This window comes from Centropristis striata, chromosome 17 (genome assembly GCF_030273125.1).
Source record: "Centropristis striata isolate RG_2023a ecotype Rhode Island chromosome 17, C.striata_1.0, whole genome shotgun sequence".
Lineage (NCBI taxonomy): Eukaryota > Metazoa > Chordata > Actinopteri > Perciformes > Serranidae > Centropristis > Centropristis striata.
Genome location: NC_081533.1, coordinates 21,927,863 through 21,943,756, shown reverse-complemented (window position 1 = coordinate 21,943,756; position 15,894 = coordinate 21,927,863). Strand labels below are relative to the sequence as shown.

The following is a 15,894-nucleotide window of genomic DNA, read 5'->3' as shown; positions in this document are numbered from 1 at the left end:
CTCTCTTTCAGTCCGTTCAGTTTACATCTGCAAAGTTCTTCTTCAGTATATTCCGGTTCATAAAGATATCCTCCTGTATCCATATTGATCAACGCTGTCATAATCACAATTTTTTTTCTTTTCTTGTATTTGTTGTCTCTTACAATTAGTGCGCTTATGCGTAAAAACATGGAAGTTCTACGGTTGAGTAAAAATAGTGCCAAATGAAACAGCTGTGGATAGCAATAAAAATTGATGGACAAACTGTTTATATAGCGTACACTATATGGGTACAATGTTCTAGGATGGGCCTTTGTTCAGGCGGTTAAAATACATTTTATGACAGGCCCCGTCTGCAGTCTGTTTCCTGCCTGAAGAGTGCATCTGGTTCTCCAAACTGGGAACATGCAGACCATCGATTGTGGTTAAGTTAACCCCAATTCAAACGATCACTTTAGGTTTGCTAAAGAAATTATATTGGAGTTCAGTCATAAATGGATGGCTCATCTGTACACATTCTCCAGGTACAGGGAAGCTGTTCAGGAGACACAGCAAGAACGATAACGTCTCCCTCCCTGATGATGACGCCTCGCTGCCATCAGGGGATGTAGCCAGCCAGTCTCAACAGCAGCGGCAGAAATCCTTTGCGGAACGCAGCTGTAGCTTCAGCGCTGAAACCCGTGCTGGGATGCTCCTAGAGAAAGGAGTGGACCACATGGCCAGTCAGATGGGTGCTGATGCCCGTATCCTGGCCGCAGCGCTCTGTGCAGGCCAAAGTCCACCCCCTTATAGTGTGTCCAAAGCACTATTTAAAGACCTGGAGGAGGAGCCTGAGGATGATCAGGGCTTGACGCTGGTGAAGCTGCCAGAGGAAGAGGGGCCAGAAGACCCAGAAGAAGGGAAGGAAGATGAAGAAGAGGAAGAGCCCACTGAGTTAAAAATGGAGAAACGTGAGAGGAAGCACACTGAAACCAACGAGATGGACTCTGGGTTGCGAGTGCCGACCCTGGAGAGGGCGGACGTGGAGGCGGGTGCAGACCCACTCTCCCTCCTTGTGACCGAGAGCGAAGAGTCAGCGTCTGTCACCAGCCAGGAGCCGCCACGCTCCTTGCCAGTTGTGGTGTCCCGCAACCTGGCGGAGGAGATCGAAATGTACATGAGTCTGAGAAGCCCCCTGGGTGTGAAGTCCTCCAGCATGGAGCTACAGCAGGCCCAGGCAGACTCCACTGACTCTCCACAGCCCAAACAGTCTATGGAGCGCAGGTCCAGCCTCCCAGTGCCTCCTGTCAAAACTCCAACTGGCTCCCCAGGAGATACACCCAAACGCAGCCCCAACACCGTTACTCGCTCCAAGACTTTCGCTGCAAAGACAAAGACCCCAGGCAGCACAACGGGCAGCCCAGGTCCTAGATCATCTTCACTGACAGCGCTGGTCAAGTCCTCCCAGGGAGGGTCGTTGGGCTCCGTCATCAACTCCATTTCAGGCATTAAGATGGACACCCTCTTGTCTGGACCTAAAATTGATGTGCTGAAGTCGAGCATGAAACAGGCGGCAAATGTGGCTAGCAAAGTGTGGGGGGCAGTAGCTTCAGCGTATTCCTACTCAGATGATGAGGTGAGTGTCATTAAAGGATAATTCCTGATATTTTAAACATGTTTTCCGTAGAGTTATTGAGCAATCTTCTAAATCTAATGTAACTTCACTCTGTAGGATGAACTCGCTCAGGGTGGTGGCGGCTTCCCATCCCATCTGGATGAAAACATGCTGGCTGCACATGAAGGAGATGAGAGTCCAGAGAGAGGAGCCATCCCTGGGTTGGTGGCCAACGGTCTCAACCAGAGCTGCACCAGCCTGGGCAGTAGCAGTGGCAGCAGTGACACGGGCCGAGGGACCCAGCAGACACGTAGGCACTCGTTCTGTCGTGCAAGTATACTAAGTGGAATCAGAAGGGTAGTGGGAGTTAGGTGTGACTCTATTTCTGTCTCTGTCTGTAGATCCAACTCCAGGACGAGCAGGCAGGGGTCCTGACTCCGAGCAAGGTTCCTCACATCACGCTTCCTCCTCGAGCATTTACCAGAACTGTGCACTGGAGGTCAGATATACTGAACGTACACCTGTGCTGCTGCTGTGCTTTCACTGCCAACATGTACACAGGCATAACTCCTGGTGATTTTTCCCCTGCTGACAGGTGCTGATGTCAAGCTGCTCACAGTGCCGTTCGTGTGAAGCCCTGGTATATGATGAGGAGATAATGGCGGGCTGGACAGCTGATGACTCCAACCTGAATACCAACTGTCCTTTCTGTCGCACAGCCTTTCTTCCCTTACTGCACGTCGAGTTTCATGATTTGCGCACAGTGACCGGGTAAGAATCTGCTTGGCTGTAATGTCAAATCAGGCATTCCAATCTAATAAACACTAGATACAAAAATGAAGGCTTTCATAGAACACAAAGCCCATGGCTGCTTATTCTGCAGGTAAATTAAATGCACTGACACAATATGTCGAATCAGACATGTCAGCGTATATAACATAAAGGAAACTGAATATTCAGTGATTTTCCCTCTCAGCTTCTACATGAATCCCAGTGCCTCGGGAGACAGTATCCACAGCAGCAGTACGCAGCCCACAGCCAGCAGCTCTGCTGACATTAAGGCACCAGACCTGATCTCTTTCCCTGAAGAGGAATCTAGAGAGACTCCAGATAATCTGCCTGGAACACATAAAAGGTATACACCAAACAGCTTCCTGTCAAACACTAAAAGCGTGTTGAATTAGAGGTGTAAAATCAGTTTTACAGTGTCTTGTTGACCAACTTTTCCTGAGTCCTCGTTGCCTGTTGTGTTTCTAGTCTGATTCCAGAGCCGGTGCAGTCAGACCCCTTAGGTCTCCTGGAGCACCAGGCAGCAGGGAAGCAGCAAAGATGCAGTGGGACGTCACTGACCCGCAGCAACAGTGTTGGAGGCCCTCTGCAGAGCCTGGACTACTCCCAGAGACCCGGACACGGTGTCTCCACTACCAGCCTGCCCTGCAGCCTGCAAGAGATGTCGGTCAGTGCTCCAGACTAACCTGACTGTGTCTAAATACTGAAGTAACCACTATAGCTGCAGTGCAGTGAAAAGGATTGTTGTGTTTGTGTTTGTCAGGATGGCATGGGGGCTAAACGGCCGAACCCCAAGCCTGTGTCCGTACCGTACCTTAGTCCATTGGTGCTGCGCAAGGAGCTGGAGACCCTGTTGGAGAATGAGGGAGATCAGGTACTCACACATGATGTCATTGTCTGAAACTAAAACAAATCTCTACCACATAGGTACTCAGATTTTCTGTCATGTCCAACCAGGTGATCTACACCCACAAGTTCCTCAGCCAGCACCCAATCATCTTCTGGAACCTGGTCTGGTATTTCCGTCGCCTGGACCTGCCCACTCACCTACCTGGTCTCATCCTTACATCTGAACACTGCAACAAAGGAGTGCAGGTTATTCATTTTATCCTATTTGTCATTCATTCTTAGTCAGGAAGCTGCTTCTATCCCAAGATCTTCTGAATGTCCCATGTTTCCTTTGTGGTCATATAACTAGAATTTTTATCTTTGCAGCTGCCACTGACGTCACTGTCCCAGGACAGTAAGCAGGTCTATGTCCAGCTACTGTGGGACAACATCAACCTGCACCAGGATCATGGAGAGCCCCTCTACCTGCTCTGGAGGACCTTGTGTGAGTATGCACACAGACACAGACCCAGCCAAAGTGTCCACTATCCTATATTAGCCATTACTGTAGTAAATAACCACAAAAAATAAATGAAACACTTAAAATGCCACTATGAAGGCTTAATGTTTTTTTTGTAGAAACTGTTTCTACCACTAGGGGGAGACAAAACAACTATTTGCAATAGAGAAAGTGCAGAAAGTGTGTTGATGTATTAGGTTCCAGTTGAGCTAAATATGAATGTTTCACATATGACATGCTGCTGTTATGGATTTAGTCTTTGCTGAAATCATGGCAAAGAATTTACATAATGTAGTAACCTGTATGGATACAGTGGCACTGTTGGCCTGAAGAGCTGACTTAAAAGGATAAAATAACAGGTTTTCTGATGGCGCATGTGTTATTTTCCAGTGGAGAAGAAGGGGACGCTGGCTCCGACAGACCACCAGGAGATTCGTACTCTCCTCAACACAATTGTTCGCAACATCCAGACCAACGACGTCTACGGGCCAATCAACCTGCTGATCCGAGAGATCAAACGGCGCCCAGAGGGGGTCAAACGGCAGAGGTCAGCCTTTGTCCTCCCTCACAGATGTGTCCAATCTAGCGCTGTTTATTTCTTTTTATTAGTTTGAGATTTTTCTGTAAAACATCTAAACATTTCTATTCTTGTAATGTTATTGAAAACACCTCTCATGTCTCATTTCTGTGTTCTGTTTTTCTCTCAGGAGTATCTACAGAGAAATATTGTTCCTCTCACTTGTGGCCCTGGGGAAGGAGAACATCGACGTAGGTGAGTGAATTAACCAGGATCACACGACCAACAGAAGAAGTAAAAGGACTTGAATGTTTCTGTTCAGTTGTATCATGTCATTTTGAAGCCTTTTAAGCATTGTCAGTAAAGTTGCAATAGCATTTTTATTTGTATACCTGAAGAAATGGCTTGCACACTTTGATTTATTAAATGTGAAGCTGGTTAAAATGTTCTAGCTGTCCTTCAAAATTCAGACACAGCCTTACTTCGCTCTCTTTTCTGACTTTGTGAACCTGTCTTTACTGAATACCTGCAGAGGCCTTTGACAGGGAGTACCGCCAGGCTTACGACCAACTGAGCACCGAGCAACTCAAGTCTTTGCACCGCATTGATCGACCGCCCATCCCCAGCGTCCAGTGGTGCCTAAAATGCTTTGGGGCCCCCATCATCTGACCACAAAGAGATAAAATCTGACTGAAGTGAAACAGCAGGAGGGAAGGATAGGTGGCGGTGCGCAGTGTGAGCACAAATATTTTTTATTCAAACACCTCCAAATTGCCCAAACATGGTACTACTTCTTCTTCTTCTTCTTCTTCTTCTCCTTCTCCTTCTCCTTCTCCTTCTTCTTCTCCTTCTTCTTCTTCTTCTTCTTCTTCTTCTTCTTCTCCTTCTTCTTCTTCTTGTCTTGGAAGATGTCCTTCGTCTTCTTTTTTTTTTACAACCGTATAATGCTTTTCATCAGCTTTCCAAGCAGTTACTTACAGATGGGACTGTTTGTGTAAATGGCTTGGAAAGCTGCAGTGAATGTTATGGGAGTAGTTGAGGTGTATTTCTTTTCAGATGGTGTATAGAATGATTAATCACTGTACAGAATGTATTGACTGCCCTTATGGTGTAGACATCTGTTTGTGTCACTTCCCTGTTCCATAGCCTTTTGCCCATTTTGCTTAAATCTTTCCTAATTGTCCCCACATTACATCAGTCTGAGTTGTTTGAGACTGTGTACATACCCTGACTTTTCCTCTGTGCACTTTCTAAAAAAACAAAAAGAAAAAAGCAGTAACTCAAGCCCACCTGTCTTTTTGTAAATATTGTTTACCTGGTGTAAATCTGAAACCAGGGTTGCCTTTTTTTGGAGGCAACGAGTCTCGATACCTTGACTGTTTGTGTGATCCAAGTCTTAATGAATGTTAAAGTTTGTTTCATTGTAAATGTACAGGTTCAGAGCGCTGCTCTCTGTCTGTGTAAATATGCATTGGAAGCACACGTTTAAATGGGAGAGGACAATCACTAACTATCAATCACTAAATCTGCAACATTCCAGATGCCCTGCAATTAAAACCAGGTCTTAAAGGAGTATTATTTATCTCTGCAACAGCCACAGCCAATTGGAGGAAGAGATTATAAAAGAAATATATCAATGGGAAGTGAAAAGGCATGCCGCACTACTGATTCCCACACTTTGAAGCAAAGACGTGTTCTGTTGCAGGGAGACAGGTGAGTGCCTCGGTGACAGAGCAGTCAGTTCAACTTGTGTTTTTAATATCTGCATTTTTTAACAGTAACAAACCATACTTGTTCAGCTAATATGCCTTATATCCTAATGTTAAATTAGAACTGTAACTCACATGTACTGGGGCTATTTCTTACTTTAGCCACCAGTCGTTTTTAAAAATTGGGTAAACTGTTTGCAGACAAGATTGCTTTTATAGTTTACACACAGTAGCTTCAGAAGATATTGGTAGCAATTAGAGCTTTATACTGCAAAGGGCTTCTTCAGTACTGCTGACAACATGACATTCCACTAAAAGCTAAAACAGACAGAAGAAAGCAAAGTGCTGTGATGACTGTTGGGGGAAATGGGTGTAGACTTGGGAGAGTGACTTGTACAGAAGCGATAATATATTTGCACTGCACAGATGAAAAGCTGATGTTAACCCAGGGTGAGGATGAGACCACCTAGAAAATATCGATTACATAGTTTATCCTCTAAAACATAAAGAAATTCTCAATTATTTATTTTTCTATCATTGACATTTGGATTGCAGACAGTGTAACTCAGCTTTTTTATGACTAACAATCCCCCTTCTCCTTGAAATCTGTCTTAAGGGATCCCATAATGTACTGACTTTGTAAATTTGACCTCCTTATGACAGAGGATGTACAGAAGAGACTGTTGTTTAACAATAGATTCATTGATCTCTTACCGTCCTGTGGAAAGGAATTGAATGTCAACACTTAAGTGCGCTGCAATAAATGAGTTTGTGAACTGATTGAAAACAAAATGTGTCACTTTTTTGTCTTTGTGCTGATGAGAATTTGTATAGGTCAGTACCTCATGTGAGAAGCTGCAGGTATTCATGTTCTTTGCCTTTGACATCTTCCTTACTCCATTTGAGAATTAAAAAAGGCTGTAACTGCCAGAATTGGCAAAAGTTAGGGTGGATGTACTATGACATTTATTATGGCTTAGTAATCTAATTTAAAAAAATTAATGTTCTGTTTTATAAAAGAGAAATTGTGTAGCCTGTTACATAATGTAATTTAACGGCTTCAGGTCTGGAACATGCAACACAGCATTTTACTGGAGGAAAAATTTATTCCATGAATTGTGGAAAAAACATTTTTTTCCCAAAACAATGAACAGCCCATCTACAGCTACATAAGTCAATATTCTAATTGTACAATGAGTTTGAAGCAGACATTTACCGACATTACATTATGGTTCTTGTATAATTAATTGTATACAAATATTTTTTTAATTGTTTTTTAAGTTATCTGTTACACACACAGCATGGTTGACATGTAAAACATCACACTACAAACAAACAAACCGAGAAAACAAAAAAACCTCTGAGAATACATAACATTGAAAAATATAAATAAATTAAATTAATATAGAATAATAATTGTGTATCTATTTTTGTATTATTTTTTAATGGACCTTAGACTTGTAAACTTGCACGTATGTACATGGAATTCGGCTAGAACAATCAATGAATTAATTAAAGAAAATGTTTATAAAATAATGCAAAGTACTCTGTGATCGATGTGGACAGGCACCCGCCTCATTAGCACATATGTTTTGGACTTGTCCAAGCATCGCCACCTATTGGATTAAGATATTTCAAAGTTTATCTGAGATTTTCCAGAAACATATTAAACCAGACCCAGTTCTTGCGATGTTTGGGGTTGGCTCAGCTGCCATGGAGCTCTCTTTGTCAAACAACCAGAAGAATGTGATTTGTTTTGTGACACTGTTAGCGAGAAGAATAATTCTGCTGAACTGGAAACAAAAAAATCCTCCAGTCTATCAAACTTTAATTAATGATATAATGAAACATTTGCAGTTAGAAAAAATACAATTCACCCTGAGAGGTAAGATAGATATCTTTTACACAATATGGCAGCCATTTATGGGTTATTATTATACTAAATATAACCCCATGAAAAATTAACAAATGTAAATTTTGGAAAATTTGACATCCTCCGAGTTGTATTATTAATATTTAAATCTATTTTATTTGTAACCCTTATTTTTGTTTTGATATTTGATTTGACTCCACCTAGGTTTTTTTGTGTTGTTTCGTTTTGTTTTTTGTTTTTTTTTGTTTTTTGTGGGGGTTTTTTATTGCTTTTATTTTTCTACGATCATTCTATTCTTTCGTGTTGATTTTAAGCATAAATGAACATGTACATTCTTTATTTTTGTATGTGAACGAAAGAAAAAAAAACAATAAAGAGAAGTTTGAAAAAAAATAAAATAATGCAAAGTATTTGTATACGATGTCAGTCTTCATTTGAAGACTTGAAGTTTATTATATCTGGCTGATATGTTGAAATATAAAAACCTGACTGTATCCTTCCGCCAAGCAACGTCGCTGAGAGAACCGCATGACCGAGTTTCAAGTGTGAGCGCATGGATATCTTAATTAAACGTAGCACGGCCACAGGTGTGTTTTAGCGGAGAGGAGCCGGAGGTGTTTTACACACGGGCTGAACTTTGAGAAGACAGGACAACAAGATGGTGTTAAGGCGGAGGAGAAACGCAGGAAATGCCCAAATTAAAGAACAGCAGAGCTCAGAGATGCAATACAACAGACGGACTCTCTTCATTCAACAGTTTGAGAAAGAAGGTTTGAGAAATAAGGGTTTACATCCTTCTGTCGTCTCCACCTTGGTCCTAAAAATGGCGAACATCTTTTCCTTGCAGCACAGGAGCGCATGAACGAGTTAGAAGCCAGAATGGAAAACACGTTGGCAACAGTGGACAAAGTCTTCAAAGTGGAGCTGATGAAGACGCTTCCTTCTCTTCAAAACACGCTCATAGGAGATTTAATAAGCCGTGAGAACTTCAATTAATTAACATAACTCATCCAAAGGATGTCTGACTTTAATATCGAGGGCTTGGAACCAGAGGGGCGTAAGTGCCATTTGACAAACTTTACAGGAGAGCCAAAACAAAATTTTGCGTACACTTCAATCAACTGTATTTATTAACCATCAACCACAACATTGCAACCACATACATACGTATGAGTAAGTACTTAAGTGAACATATTATGGCATATTAACACAATGAACATATTCTAAAATCTTGAAAATATGGCAAAAACATCAAATACTCCTTTTTGGCACCAAATATTTCCAATTCTTCTAAAGAAATATAGGGCGTATCTGCTGATCAATGCAGAAATTATTGGTCAAGACACTGGTTAAAAACACTCTTAACTTCATGAGTAATTCATTTTTTCCATTTCATTTAAAATACTGTATACATAGTCATTTCATTTCATAATTTTAAACTGTTTAACATTTCATTTCAGTTTAGCGGCGTAAGTGGACTTGCGCCCCTCTGGCTCCAAACAAACCTCAAAGTTTTGCGTTAGGTCTTTGTTGTTTTGTTGCTTTATTCAATACAGGCAGATTTCTGATGTGTCTTTTTGGCACAACTAGATAGAGCTCATCAAGACCTTTTAATTTCTTATATAGAACTCATTTTCGCCCAAATTGCCACTTACGCCCCTCTGGTTCCAAGCCCTCGATATGTTAATTTGTATCACTGTCTGCTCTTTTAGAGGAGGAAATCTCAGCAAGTGAGGTGTCAATTGCAATGAAGGTGAGTTGAGTCTGTTGTTTAAGTCGCACCTGCTGTCATCTAGTGGTGATCTTTTAACATAACAGGCATAATTCTCACTTCTTGCAGAATGAGTCCCTTGAGATGCAGCCGCCCCTTAGGAGGGTACACAGTAAAAGAGGTGAAATTACTTTAAGTGCAAGATAGTAGTAATTTAGCTTGACCATAAAATGCGCAATTTAAAATCGCACTTTTATTTTGTAAAGCAGTAATTTTCTCTGCTTTTATTGTTAAAGGAAAATCAACTGATTCTTCACCAGCTCAGTCCACCCCAGTGCAGCGGTCCTCATCCAAGACCTCTAAGGCAAGTAAATGGAGCAGATTATTTTTGCACACATGAGAGACAAGTCTATGTATGAAAAAATGCTTCTTTTTCTGTATTTTAGGGTGGAAAGGGGCCCAAAAAGAGCAGAAAATTAGTTGGGAGTAACAGCACTGGAAATCTCCGGTAAGATTGGAAGTTAAGGTGTTTGCAAATTGACATAAATGGGTATGGTGGCTTTAACATTGCTCATATTTTTCTTCAGAGGCACCTCAGTCATTGTCAAAAGAACTCAAAGCCGCTTGACTAAGACGAATGACCAGACCCCACCAGCCAAACCTAAACTCAGGTCTGTGACTGCCTCAAGTTGAGCAAAACATGCTTTAATATTGTTGTGTAGCCTTTAAATTTATATGGGGATGATTTATGCATGGAGATGTTTATTTTAGAGAATTGTACCAGAGAATTGATTCATCGACTAAGATTTCTTCAGTCAAACTTTTTTTTTTTCTAATGCTTTATCAGATTTATGCTCATAATTCTTTGGAAATCAGTCATGCATGCATGATTTAAAGTGGTGCTTTTGCATGATTTTTTGTGGAAAAGCTCAGGTTTTACAGATGTATTGATTAAATCAATGTATCCCTGAGTTAGTAAATGGTCAGCTAAGACTTTCTGCCCCTTAATCTTGTGCTGCCCCAGGTCTGTTGTCTCTGCTGGTGACCTGAGCTGTTCAAAGGCCGGCTGTGCTGCACACATCACTGTTACCACAGCTCAAGGACAGGTACCTGATGTTGTTTTTTTTTTTGTTTTTTTTATACTCATTATTTTGTATCATCTCTTAAAAGTACTAAACCTTTCAAGACCAAAGGAGTTTCCCTTATGACTTATTCAAGTTTTGTAGAATACATGTCATCCTTTTATACTGCTATTATTATTTAAGTGTTAAAATAGACCTGGATTATTATCTGATTCCACAAACGTATGTGTGTTCTGCTTGTTGTTTTCTTTCTTCCCAGACTGTCTGTTTCTCTGAAGAGACAAAGGATGAAATTAGCCTGGACCTGCTTGATGATGTGGCATGGTGCCAGATTCAGAAGCTTACGGTAATGATTAATTTTTAAATGTGACTTATGTGTTCATGTAATGTTCAGAACAAGGGTTTTGACAAAAGCCTTTTCCCCCTTTTTTTAATATACCACTTATTTTGGGTTTTAGAGTCTGATGGACTATTTGTCGAGGCAAAGTCGCATCCAGCGATGAGTAAAGACCAGGATTTTTCTCCATTTGGATTGAATTACATTTTAAAGTTTTTATATTAGTACAATTTTAATAAATATCAGATGTTAGACAGATGTGTCTAATAAGAGGAGCAGTGGTGTGTTGTCTTGGAGTTTTAATAATATAATAAAGCTTATTTGTATTTTGCATGATTGTCAGTATGATTTGTTCTGTCTGTAAAATTTTAAAATGCCCATCACAAGTTTGAAAATGTATTGAATTAGCTTAATTTGACCTGATTATTAAAAACAAATCAATATCAGTTTAACACTTGAGCATTGCTAAAGTGTAACTGGAGCCCTATTTATGTGGTAAATGGAACACTGGATCTCACAATACTACTGAAGTTTAAGGGTTTTACCCTGCCAGACATGATGATATAATTGTTTTAAAATTGTATTTATTGTATTCTCTGTAATAATAAAAACCTAATTTGAGTTGAGATCTTGCCACACTTGTTTTATGTCCCATAACATTTCTTTCGAAATTTTCGTCATTACTTTGAACATTTAAAACCAAAAGGAAATTCAGTTTTTATGTGGAGGGGGAAAAAGAAAGTAAATGCAAACACTGATTCCACTAAAGTTTATGTAGAAAGCACAGGATTAAGTTTTGCCTGATTGGCTAGTACATACAAATGTGATTTCAACAAGAATTACAAATTTTAAAAAAAGTATAAAATAGCGTTGTGTTTTACATAGAACTACAGTTAAGTTAACTCAATAGAAGAGTCTAATCTTGGCCTCCAAAGCAGAATATATTCCTTAACACTCGTAAAGGATCACTACTGCTGCTGGGAATGTAGTGACTCCATCTCAACCTCCATGGGCTGCTCTCTGTGTAACTGGCTGGAGGCGGAGCTTGAGGAAGGAGCTTGTGTGCTGCTGGCAGCAGAAGCCGGTGCGCGGGTCTGCTGCGGGTCCAAGCGGGGGTAGAAAGGACCGACCAGCCAGTTGAGCGGTGTGTTGTTGACCAGGTAATCCATGACGTTGTCTAGCGAATCTTTCATTTTGCTCAGCTGGGCTTTGCTGCTGGTCAGCAAAGTGTCGGGCAGCTCTCCGAGTGCGTTAGCCTTGCTGAAACTGGTGTACATCTGTGTGGCAGAGCGGCTGACTGAGAGCGCCTCCTGCTGGATGTGGTTGGGGAGGCCCTGCAGGCCTGAGACCAGGACCAGACAGGTGGTCTGGAGCTGCTGGGTGAGGGAGCGTGCCAGGGTCAAGGTGCGGGACTCAATTACCTGGAAGAGGGAATAAACAGATATAAATAACTTGAGACACTTTCATATTTTTTTTACACATTGAGTGTGTTCTCTTACTGAATATTTGTGTTGTGCACCTTCTTACCTCTGCCTCGTGACCATTCTCCTGGATTGGACTATTGGACTTCCACACCACCAGGGAGTTGAGCTTGTCATTTATCATCTGGTTAGCACCGTCAATATTCTTTCTGCCATATTCAATCTAGAAAAACAAAACTTTTTAAATATATTTTCTGTCCATAAGCGGAAAAATAAATTATTTTTATAAGCCATTTTAGGGGCCGAATGTTAATGAAAATGTAGCTTGTGTTTTTACTGCAGTTTAAGTTTGTCCTAATGACGTGTTAAGGACAAGTGTCTATGGAGATTGTAATGCTTGTCTAAAGTCATGGATATGGAGACCCACCAGGTCAACAGTGGAATTCAGCTCAGAAATAAATTCCACGCTTCGCTGCTTGCCATCTCTGATCTTGGCCACAGCCCTGGTGTACGCCCGCTGACGGAGCTTGGTGGAGAGGGACCCCAGGCGGACATAGTAGCTCGGCTTGTTCTTGTCAAATCCTTTCACAGCGTTTGCCTCTGGCTCTGTCACAAGAGGAAAACAAGAGGACATGCAACATCTGATTACTTTGAGGTTTGTTATAATGATGCTTCTATATTGAGGTCTGAGCTGTATTGTTGTTAAAATAGCTGGATGGTTTAAATCTGTGACAAATGTTATTCACTTGTCAGTAACTTAAAACAGATCCATTTCAAATAACACCATGGTTATTTACTATAAACTGCACATACTAAACAACTCCTTTTAATGATGCAGAAAAACAGACCACTAATTCTCAGAAGACCATAATCAGATCAGTCCTGTTTCCCTGTAAAACTGGACAAAATCCATCATTAACATTCTCCAGCTGCATGTTAATAACTGACCTTTGATACAACTTGTTACAGAAAAACAAGCCTAATCTCGCTGGCCTTTCCCGTTTCTATTTTAGTTGTTTAGACATAATTTAAAGCCAAAACAACAATCTCATTTAATCCTTTCAAAATTAGCTCATCAAACAACCAAAACAAGATAAATGATTGTTTTGAACTTTTCACAACAACTTTATTTAGTGTTAAAGTGGGATTTCTGTGTTACACCAGATGGTCTAACTGGTAGATTTTGGCCCCACTCACCCAGTTCGTCCTCTGTCAGAGGCAGGTACTGCTCCACCAGACTCTCAGAGGTACTGAGTGCCGTGTCCACTCCACTGCTGACCAGCCGGGCCACTCTGCTTTCCAGCACAGTGCTCACACTCCCACTGACAACTGCCTTGGTCTTGTCCATCCCATCCTGCACCGCGCCCCGAGTCTTTTCCACGACATTGGTCAGAGTGTCTGAAACTCTGTCCTTGGCATCGGACACTGTGCCTGTCACAACATCTTTAGCGGTGGTTACTACATCCTTGGCACTGGAGACAATCTGGGGGACAAAATCAGGGTTTTTTTTCTTTTATTACTAAATATGGGAGGAAACAGGAGTTGAGAAAGATGGGGCGTAGGTTATGACTGAACCCTCAGGAGATTAAGTCACGTCAACTGTCAGCTCAGACATTGTGAAATCTGGCTGGGTCATAAGTACTCTGACCTTTGGCTGAATAGTTGTGCCAGCTATTGGTTAATCCAGTGCATACCTGCTCAGATGGCTGGTGAAGTATTGGCAAGGTTTTCTCAATCTTGTCCAAACCTTTACAGGCCAGGTCATTGGCAATGGCAACTGTCGGCAACAAAAAAAAGTAAATTAGCTGTTTAAACGCAAGCTTAAATAAAGCTTAATCTGAAAATACTAGAAAGAGAAATGATTTAATGTTCCTTTTAGGGAAGAATTGTTAATCAAGCTTTTATGGGTGAGTAAACAGAAAAACTGGGTGAAAGATCACAATGAGTCAACAGCCTGATCTGAACTTCCTGTTTCAAGCTCTGTGTGACTCAGCTGGTCAGCACATAATTACCCTCACAGTTTCAGTTCATTAGGTATTGTTTTGACAAGTCATGTCTATTGTACAGACGGATTTAGCCATTTAAAATCTAAAATTCACACTAAAGGGTTCGTACTTTGAGGCTCCAGCTTGCCGATGATGGGTGAAGCGGTGGTGAGGGCCACAGAGGTGATGGTCCGGACTCCTTGCTCCGCAGCCTCACACACAGTCTTGATGTAAGGGTGGTTGTCTTTGGTGTTGGTGTACACGCTGGACACCAGGTCATAGGTGGAGCTCACCAGAGGAAGGCTGGTCACCCTCTCCACCACGTTCTGTAAGGAAATATGAAGAGAATAGTAGGATTATAATACACAAAATCAACTGTGCTGTTCCTGTTAACCACTTCCTGTTTCTATTCTAATGATTTTTTTAAAAACTAATAACAGAAAAACCTGAACAATTATCCATATTTTAAAACAATACGAGTATTGCATGTAAAAAAAATTAAAGGGTGAGATCTTTTGAAAGACTATCATCACTTTCTAGTGTCGTTTCTTGGCACTTAAAGGGTCAAAAGCAGCTTTTTCTCCAACAAATTCCAAGAAATACAAGCTAAAAAAAAGCCAAATTACCATCATTAGTTCAGTGCCAAGTCTTGCTAGAAAACTCACCTGATTTGAGATAACTGAAGCTGCTGCCATGTTTGCTGAAAGAAAACCTGTAGAGAGATAAGACACAATATGTCAGGTCTCTGTTTAAAATAACGAAATAAACTTGACTTGTTTTAATCAATGAACCAACACGAGAAGAGGTCTATTACTTCCGTATTACGGTAGTGTGTCCTTATAGCATTACAATAGGTAGCGTCAATTCATTAGAGAAACAACTGAACTATAGTTATTACAAAGTCACTTGAAAGAGATAGAAGTAGAAACTCACCGAAAGCTACAACTGATCCAAAGTGTCTGAGCTGACTGATTCGTTTGGCGACAGCTGCTGTATTTATATCTATAATTATCGCGAGATGTAGCGCCACACGTTGACGTCAGCGACAGTAGTGTTTCTAGGGCAAAGGTAAAACGGGTAAAAGTTTAAGTCGGGAAATTCCTCTCAGACCAGCCATCACGTGGTCAAGCTATGACACACTATGATTTCTTAACATTTCATAAGCCAGAGTCGAAAGAGGAGTATTATGGTTTTTACATGTCTGGTGAAGTAGGCTTGGACCCCTGAATTAAAAAAACACAACTCCTACATTAACTGCAGGGCTGAAATGATTGATACACCCACAGGATCCCAGGCCAAATATTATCTATGACCCGCTTTCTCATACACTCAAGTATACATATGGTACAATATTTTAATTTTATGTTTCCATAAGACCAAGTAGTGAAACATTTAAACACTATTAACTGAGATATTAAGATAAGTTATCTCACAAATGGCAAGTTTACAGCTACACTGACTGTTTTTGTGTGTTATACTTAACTTAATATTCATATGTGGTAGGATTAAAATGTGTGATGTCAAATTGCACCAACTTACAGGCTGATAT

The 15,894-nt window shown here is 41.0% G+C and overlaps 3 protein-coding genes across 6 annotated transcripts in view; 2 read left to right on the top strand and 1 right to left on the bottom strand.

Moving 5' to 3' along the window:
• dennd4c (DENN/MADD domain containing 4C) overlaps positions 1-6,728 on the top strand; it is a 41,043-nt gene extending 34,315 nt beyond the window's left edge. For all 3 annotated transcript variants that reach the window (XM_059354649.1, XM_059354648.1, XM_059354647.1), the window contains 12 exons: positions 504-1,594; positions 1,691-1,883; positions 1,975-2,072; positions 2,169-2,344; positions 2,550-2,708; positions 2,831-3,029; positions 3,126-3,236; positions 3,320-3,457; positions 3,578-3,695; positions 4,101-4,257; positions 4,418-4,482; positions 4,760-6,728. In XM_059354649.1, the coding sequence (XP_059210632.1) occupies positions 504-1,594; positions 1,691-1,883; positions 1,975-2,072; positions 2,169-2,344; positions 2,550-2,708; positions 2,831-3,029; positions 3,126-3,236; positions 3,320-3,457; positions 3,578-3,695; positions 4,101-4,257; positions 4,418-4,482; positions 4,760-4,896 (2,642 nt within the window). In that variant the 3' untranslated portion in view covers positions 4,897-6,728. The remainder of the gene's footprint in view (positions 1-503; positions 1,595-1,690; positions 1,884-1,974; positions 2,073-2,168; positions 2,345-2,549; positions 2,709-2,830; positions 3,030-3,125; positions 3,237-3,319; positions 3,458-3,577; positions 3,696-4,100; positions 4,258-4,417; positions 4,483-4,759) is intronic.
• Positions 6,729-8,413: 1,685 nt separating this feature from the next.
• Positions 8,414-11,565, top strand: cdca9 (cell division cycle associated 9). 2 transcript variants are annotated; one of them, XM_059355415.1, is made up of 10 exons: positions 8,414-8,579; positions 8,657-8,788; positions 9,522-9,562; positions 9,650-9,701; positions 9,817-9,884; positions 9,967-10,028; positions 10,108-10,191; positions 10,545-10,626; positions 10,862-10,948; positions 11,061-11,565. In XM_059355415.1, the coding sequence occupies exons 1-10, from the start codon at positions 8,468-8,470 to the stop codon at positions 11,103-11,105; spliced, it is 765 nt and encodes a 254-aa protein (XP_059211398.1). In that variant the 5' UTR covers positions 8,414-8,467; the 3' UTR covers positions 11,106-11,565. The 2 variants fall into 2 exon arrangements, with proteins under 2 accessions (XP_059211398.1, XP_059211399.1); XM_059355416.1 differs by having other exon boundaries at positions 8,415-8,579; positions 8,662-8,788.
• Positions 11,566-11,694: 129 nt separating this feature from the next.
• On the bottom strand, positions 11,695-15,385 carry plin2 (perilipin 2). Its single transcript, XM_059355414.1, has 8 exons — positions 15,279-15,385; positions 15,011-15,057; positions 14,476-14,671; positions 14,055-14,137; positions 13,558-13,843; positions 12,788-12,966; positions 12,467-12,583; positions 11,695-12,360 (listed from the first exon to the last, which is right to left on the bottom strand). Exons 2-8 carry the CDS (start codon positions 15,038-15,040, stop codon positions 11,908-11,910), a joined length of 1,344 nt encoding a protein of 447 aa, XP_059211397.1. The 5' UTR covers positions 15,041-15,057; positions 15,279-15,385; the 3' UTR covers positions 11,695-11,907.
• Positions 15,386-15,894: the final 509 nt, after the last annotated feature.

Bases quoted from the DNA above. Each gene is read 5' to 3' on its own strand.
- plin2 (XM_059355414.1), bottom strand. From the start codon at position 15,040: ATGGCAGCAGCTTCAGTTATCTCAAATCAG. The intron at 12,967-13,557 runs GTGAGTGGGGCC...CTCTTGTGACAG, and splicing joins TCTGACAGAGGACGAACTGG to AGCCAGAGGCAAACGCTGTG. The intron at 12,584-12,787 runs GTGGGTCTCCAT...TTGTTTTTCTAG, and splicing joins TGAATTCCACTGTTGACCTG to ATTGAATATGGCAGAAAGAA.
- cdca9 (XM_059355415.1), top strand. From the start codon at position 8,468: ATGGTGTTAAGGCGGAGGAGAAACGCAGGAAATGCCCAAATTAAAGAA. The intron at 8,789-9,521 runs GTGAGAACTTCA...CTGCTCTTTTAG, and splicing joins CATAGGAGATTTAATAAGCC to AGGAGGAAATCTCAGCAAGT. The intron at 10,949-11,060 runs GTAATGATTAAT...TTTGGGTTTTAG, and splicing joins GCCAGATTCAGAAGCTTACG to AGTCTGATGGACTATTTGTC.